Source organism: Priapulus caudatus, unplaced genomic scaffold (assembly GCF_000485595.1).
Source record: "Priapulus caudatus unplaced genomic scaffold, Priapulus_caudatus-5.0.1 Scaffold736, whole genome shotgun sequence".
In the NCBI taxonomy this organism is placed as follows: domain Eukaryota; kingdom Metazoa; phylum Priapulida; class Priapulimorpha; order Priapulimorphida; family Priapulidae; genus Priapulus; species Priapulus caudatus.
Genome location: NW_014577797.1, coordinates 31,058 through 38,557, shown reverse-complemented (window position 1 = coordinate 38,557; position 7,500 = coordinate 31,058). Strand labels below are relative to the sequence as shown.

Genomic DNA, 7,500 nt, shown 5'->3' with positions numbered 1-7,500 from the left:
TTCACGCATGCGCGCGCGCATTACGACATTACTTAAACCTCATGCGTAACAATGCTATTTACTTATGCTAATTACTCATATTTGATTTGTGATGATAAAAAGTCTCCGACGCTGCATGACGCTTGTAATTCATTATATCATTGTGGAATTCTCTGAGGACGAAGACGCTACATGCATATCTAGCATGCTAATTTGTGTCCGCAAGAAAATCAACAAGGTTAACTTATATATGTATATTATAATGAATAACCTAGTTACGCCAGCTGATTCAATCAGATGCGCTATATACGTCTTGGCGCAGATGCGTCACGTGATCCCTATTTCACGTCTGCGGTTGTAACGAGTTATTTCCAACAGTGGCGTAACATATATAGGCCTACATATAACTACGTACACAATGCACAGTATTAATCAACTGCATACATACATAACAGAGCCGTAGCCTGAGGGGGGGGGGCACGAGGCATCTGCCCCCCTAAATATTGGAGCAAAATTAAAAAAAATAAGCTTATAGCTAATAATCTAAATAACCCTAATGTGATTTTTTTTGGTCACTTATCCGTGAAAGCCTTGTCTCAGGCCTTGCCTATGGACGGCGATCAAGAGCTGCGCCCGTCGCTCATCATTACACAATTGAGTCAAGAAATTTTGCCCCACCCCCTAGGAATTTGTTCAGCCTACGGCCCTGCATAATATGCGTACATACATAAACACAGCGTGTAAATCCAGCGTGTGATAACATTCGCAACATACGTAACAGTGTCATTGACAGAGTCGCGCTCTGGTTCTACACTCTCACTCCCTAGCCATAAACTGCACCTCAGTGATGAAGTAAATCCAAATTCACGAGTTGTAAACGCATAAATACGACGCGTGAAAATTAGTTCAGGGACACGCCAGTTTGCTCAACACAATGCTAAGGAGAGTGTGATCAGTATAGCAATAATGCGCTACGCGCCTGACACATACAAGGAATCTGAAAGCCACATACCTATTGTAGTAGTCAATGTTTTGTTATGGCCGCAACCTACAGACGAAGTACGCAAAATGTGCCGATGTACGTGTGTGCGTGTATGGGAATACTAGGTGGGTGAAACTGTGCGCGCGTACGTCTATGTACGTGTATGCGTGTATGGGAAGACTAGGTGGGTGAAACTGCGCGCGCGTACGTTTATGTCCGTGCATGCGTGTATGGGAAGACGAGATGCGTGCAAGCGTGTGGTCCGTCTAACATAGTACTATATATTATGGTGTTACAGTCAAGAAACCAGTCAGTAAGTCGAAAATGAACGATTAGATCTTGTTACGCCATCGGCAATGAAAGCATATATACACAGGAATACTTTAAATGTGCCTGTATAATTTGGCTGAATAACACCCTGTACTAATTACACTCTCACTATATTCCATTGTCGTGCAGTTAAGAAAGTGGAGGTAGGTTGAAGAGGTTCTGATAGTTATTCGACAATATTCGTTGACATTTAAGATAAGAATTTATCATTAGCATAGTTATTTCTCTAAACCTTTATATCCAGTCATTATTTCGTATCCACCAATCACATTATATATTGTCATCGCTGACATTATGAACTATCAATCAGGTATCAGCTTGTTTGTCGAATGCAATAGCAAATACTGCTATACTCTGTTTGTTTTAGCGACCGTCTAAAGACCGGTTGGCACCTTTTACCTTTACCTTTATTAAGTTTTCGCATATATGAAAGAACTCATTAGCTGGAAACACAATACTTCTGTCATTAATTCATTGGAATTTGTTTTGTTTTTAATCTGTGTACATTTTTAACGTGTGTACGTAGTTATAACATTCTCGATTAGTGGGTGCCGAGACTGCATGGATAGGTGCGGATAGGGTCCTTGTATACAGGGACCCTAGGCGCGGATGGACAATAAATTGTGCGTGCATTTGCCCAACGTGCGTAGCACAGCATAGTAGGATCTTATTATTTGTACTAATGTTACTATTAGTCAACATGTATTTTTAGTACGCGTACAGCAAGAAAATTGGTATTGATATTGTGAACGCTGATGTGTTTGACACACATCTATACATGCTTACGTTATGACTATGAATGACTACTTGTGCATGAAGACTGAAAACATTACTCGTTCGTGATATTTCGATCACGCGAAGTTTAGTCAAAACAGTTTTCTTACCGCCTAGAAGGCAATAAATCCATTAGGGAATTTTACCCATGATTTGTGTATCTAACATCATGTGGGTACACTAGCTAACATGATACTTATGCGGACATTACAACCAACCGGGCGAGTAATTGTCAGAATGTAATGCTTGACTAAGCAAGTGCTCCACGTTGTACTAGGTCAGTAGAACAGTGTCGCAATTTGGTGTGCCTTTACATCTACCAGCGGCTTAAACCTCAGTAATCCTATACATTCACCGATGACACCAATGATCTATGCACCGTGTCACGTTCTTGTGAGACAACCTCGATAACAAGAGGAATTTTAATCGTAATAATGCGATGATTGCTTTATTTTGCTGTTGAGTGATGTTGATGTTGTTGAATTTGGAGTCGTTGATACTTAATCATCATCATCATCATCATCATCATCATCATCATCATCATCATCATCATCATCATCACCATCATCATCAGCTATCATCGTGTACAATCTTACTACCGCTACTTAATTATATTAGGTTGTAAGAACAACAATAGAGACGGCCATGTGGAAGATAGGTCCGCGCCAATTTATTGTGTCTGTACCTAACGTGTTTTACCGTCGTTAAATAAAGATTTTACTTTTACTTACTTACTACTTACTTACTTACTACTTACAAATTCAATATCAGATAATTTGTTATATACCGACCGAAAATATTGACGTTATAACTAGTGAGCAATGCGACAGATTTCTTGATACCAAATAATATTTTATAAACACAATTTAACAATAACTGTTTTGTTTTCAAGACAACATATACGATGACATTAGATTTATAACGTATATGGTATGCTACTTAAAGTTATTATGGCTTGAACGGAAGGTTTGTTTCATTCAACATATCGTTGTAGACGTTACTCAAAATACCGTGTAAAAAAAGGATCCGTAACGAATCAATAGCGCGAGGTATTGCATTGTTTTGTAAGACGCCCAACATCCACCAGCACTTACGTAGGTTAGACATCACCCACACGCCTCATAGCACTTACGTAGGTTTTTTAATTTTGTATTATTTTATTTTAGCGAAAATCTACCCATACGCCTCATCTCAGTAGCAATAATAAAAATAGTACCAGCTACCTCTACAGATGGTCTTGCCAACATGGTCATATTTATCTCATGATTATGCCGTATGGAGTGCAATTTACGTTATACGCCCAATCGCAACATGTACATTGCACGTTCCAGTAAAGGCCTTGTGGACAGTTTAATTGGTACATCACGCTGCCGACACATCGGTAGTATTTGTTGCAGTCCGCATCGTCTGCGTAAAAGCCGTCAGCTTTACCGGCGCAGTCAAAAGACTCACCTGCGGAGTAAAGATAAACGTAATACATAGTGTAGTAAACGTAGAAAGTAGAATTGAGCGTGCGTGTGTACTATGGCATGTATTTTGTTTCATAATTCGATTTTTGTTTTATGGTTGATTTGATCACATATAACATTCACGGATCGAATGCTTCGATTCACGGATTGAATGATTCGATTCACGGATCGAATGATTCGATTCACGGATCGAATGATTCGATTCACGGATCGAATCATTCGACCCGTGGATCGAAATAGAGGAAGAGGGACGAGGTATATGAGGAGGAGAGAAGGTGGTACAGGAGGAAGGAGAGAAGGTAGAGGACGAGGGAAAAGGTAGTGGAGGAGGAGGAGGGGAGAAGGAGTGGAGGTAGAAGAGGTAGAAGACGAGGGAAAAGGTAGTGGAGAAAGAGGAGGGGGAGAAGTGGAGGAGGTAGAAAAGGGGTACATGAAGAAGGTCAAGGAGGAGGGTAGAAGGTTGTCGAGGAGGAGGGTAGAAGGTGGTGGGGAAGGAGGGAGAGGAGGTAGAGGAGGGAGGAGGTAGAGGGGGAGAATGTGGTGAAGGGGAGGAGGAGTTGGGAGATAGGGGAGAGAGGAGGTAGTGGAGGAGGTAGAGGAGAGGGAGAAGGTAGAAGAGGGAGTAGGTAGAGGATGGTGGGAGAAGACGGAAGAGGTAGATGAGGGGGAGAAAGTGGTGGAGAAGGAGGGGGAGGAGGTAGAGGAGGGGGAGAATGTGGTGGAGGAGGACGAGGAGTGGGGAGATAGGGGAGAGAGGAGGTAGAGGAGGGGGAGAAGGTAAAAGAGGGAGGATGTAGAGGATGGTGGGAGAAGGTGGAGGAGGTAGAAGAGAGTGGGAGACGGTGGTGGAGGAGGAGGAGGAGGGGGAGGAGGTGGCGGAGGAGGAGGGGGAGAAGGTGGTGAGGGAGGGAGGGAGGTGATCGAGGTGGTAAGTGAGTGAGTGAGAGAGGGAGGGAGGGAGTGAGGGAGGGAGGGATGGAAGGAGGGAGGGGGAGGGAGAGAGGAATCGAGGTGGTGAGTGAGTGAGTGAGAGGGAGGGAGGGAGGGAGGGAGGGGGTCGGGGGTCGAGGTAGTAAGTGAGTGAGAGAGGGAGGGAGGGAGAAGGGAGGGAGAGAGGGAGGGAGCGATCGAGGCGTCTTGTGCTCACCGGCCGGCCCGCAGAATGCACAATATATTGTAAGCGGGCAAATCCCACACGCCACGGACGCAACCGGTGTCAGGGGGAATGTACAAAACAGAGACGGGAAGGTCAAGGTCAGCGGTCGGGCCCGAGATCAAAGTGAGCCGCGGCCAGCCGGAAAGCACGTAATTCCGTGAATCGAATGATTCGATTCACGGATCGAATGATTCGATTCACGGATCGAATGATTCGATTCACGGATCGAATGATTCGATTTACAGATCGAATGATTCGATTCACGGATCGAATGATTCGATTCACGGATCGAATGATTCGATTCGCGGATCGAATGATTCGATTCGAAGATCGAATGATTCGATTCCAAAACCGAATGGTTTGATGCCAGGATCGAATGGTTTGATTCTCTTTTCTGATATAAAATCAAATAATGTGAACAGGGAATGGGTGAATAGGGAACTATTGAAAAGGTAAACAGGTGAAAAGGTGAACAGGGAATTATTGTCGATTTATTGCATATAACATATGATTAAATAATCAAATATTATATGCGATAAATCAAATGTTAATATATGCAATAAATCAAATGTTATATGTGATAAATCGAATGTTATATATGATAAATCGAATGTTATATGTGATAAATCGAATGTGATATGTGATAAATCAACCATAAAACAAAAATCGAATTATGAAACAAAATACATGCCATAGTGTTCATGCGTACGTGTGTGTATGTTGCGTATGTTGCGTATGTTGCGTATGTTGCGTATGTTGCGTGTATGTTGCGTATGTTGCGTGTATGTTGCGTATGTGTATGTACGTGTTTGTGCGTGTACATACGTGCGCGCGCTAATGTGTGTGAGCATGCGTATGTGTGCGCGTACGTGTACGTAGAGAACCTTTTCAAAATATCAGCAGGTTTACCAACCGAGGCTTTGCTAATTATACGCTTGCTCATAATAACTACAATTACAAGTTTGTTCAAGAATGTAACCTTTATAGCTGACAAGGAATATATATATATGTATATATATCAGAAGTAGATAATAGGGATACCACTATCTATTATCTATCCCCTATTATCTACTTCTGATATATATTATATATATATATATACAGTATATTGGAGGGAGGGTCCGGCAGCCTGTATCACATTCAAAGCAATTGATAATTTGCGGCCCACCTCCACCTGATGTCGCCACAGTCGTCGATGGAGCTGATGTTGTCTGTGACGTTGGTGATGACGTTGCCTCTGACGTTGTCGGTGACGTTGGTGATGACGTTGTCTCTGACGTTGTCGGTGACGATGATAATGACGTTAACTGTGACGTTATCATTACTTCGTTAGCGGATGGTAGTCCACTCCTGATTATGTTGAGCAGTGGAAACTTATCTTGATTGTTAGACGAAGAAACAATAAATTATGTTAACATAAACAGCCAACTAATGAACGTTACGCTAAGGCATAGAGCTGATACGATTGTTCACATTTATATCAGAACGTGGCTAGTACTGCTAAACCGTACGGTTTGCTACGGACAAGAATTACACATGCGTTGGAACTGAGGACGATAAATTTTCTATTACGTTGCTGGTACGTACCATTCATGCAGAACATGCCGGTAAAGTCGTCCAAGTCGACTGACCACACCATAGCACCACCAAAGCCCTCTTCTTTAATCCAATCAACCTGAAGAACGTGCAGAGCGTTTCTCTTTATATATATATATATATATAATTATATATACGCACGTACGCACGCGCGCACGCACGCTCATGCACACACACATACGCGCGCGCGCTGTGTTTATACTTGCTCGCTTCCAATATAATATACGAAGTAACATAGTTTCCGACTCAAACGCCATGTATATCAGCAATACTTTATTGGATCGACATACTAGTGTGAATGTGATTGCCCCTTTATGCCAATGTGTAACTTACACAGAATTCTCCTGTCTTATGTTACAGAGCTGCACTTACTTTGTTAGCGATGGATTGCTCGTCGTCGTAACCGACCCATTGGTTGCTAAGATAGGCGTAGGGCGCCTGGTGATCATTATGCCACACTCGCGTAGCTCCCGACCTGAGCATGTCGCACACCTGTGACGGTAATGCTTCTATTATTATTTTTATTACTATTTTTGGTTACCTGCCTAAGTACATGTCAAGTATACGTATTAATGTACTGTGTTACTTTATATGGACAGGGGGCAAATCTAACTCAATCATGAATCTACTACGCATCAGTGGTAATCTTTAATGGTAGGGCGGACCAACGAAACGTAGCTCACAAGGCGCGAACCGCGGAAGATGTTTTGCTATTAAAAGTGCAAGATTGAGAGGCAAGACGATGCGGTATGGACCACAAATGAGTATTTTTGGAAAGGGGTTATAACGCTCAACGTTGCTATTCGTAAACTGGCTAACGCGTATTTGCTAGTAATTTTTCGTGATTTGTTTAGGCGTAGAAAACTGCGGTTCCACATGACGCACCTCGTAATACGACAGAAAGCCCGCTTCGCGAGTGTACGTTCCCGCGGTACCACCGTGATTTGCAGCATCGCCCATCTTGTATTTAGAAGCGAGTTGAAGTGTAAAGCTACGACCGTATGCGGCGAGGCCAATGGTCAGCTTCTCCTTTGGACATCCACCGGACACCCACCTTTCTGCTGCCCATTTCTGCAACGCATATATCGAAGAATTTTACTGCAATTTGGTAATGGTTCTTCTATAGTCCAGTGGATTTTCTTGCAGACCTTTGATTGAACCATAGCCTAATACTTTTTGAACCGAACTGCAGGTTTTTTCGCGAAAGTTTTCAT

The 7,500-nt window shown here is 42.7% G+C and overlaps 1 protein-coding gene across 1 annotated transcript in view; it reads right to left on the bottom strand.

The window, feature by feature from the left end:
- Positions 1 to 2,175: 2,175 nt before the first annotated feature.
- LOC106813179 (acidic mammalian chitinase-like) overlaps positions 2,176 to 7,500 on the bottom strand; it is a 14,733-nt gene continuing 9,408 nt past the window's right edge. Inside the window, exons 6-10 of the mRNA XM_014817247.1 lie at positions 7,172 to 7,357; positions 6,659 to 6,778; positions 6,278 to 6,365; positions 5,859 to 6,068; positions 2,176 to 3,517 (exon numbers count right to left, since the gene is read on the bottom strand). Of these exons, the coding sequence (XP_014672733.1) occupies positions 3,321 to 3,517; positions 5,859 to 6,068; positions 6,278 to 6,365; positions 6,659 to 6,778; positions 7,172 to 7,357 (801 nt within the window). The 3' untranslated portion in view covers positions 2,176 to 3,320. The remainder of the gene's footprint in view (positions 3,518 to 5,858; positions 6,069 to 6,277; positions 6,366 to 6,658; positions 6,779 to 7,171; positions 7,358 to 7,500) is intronic.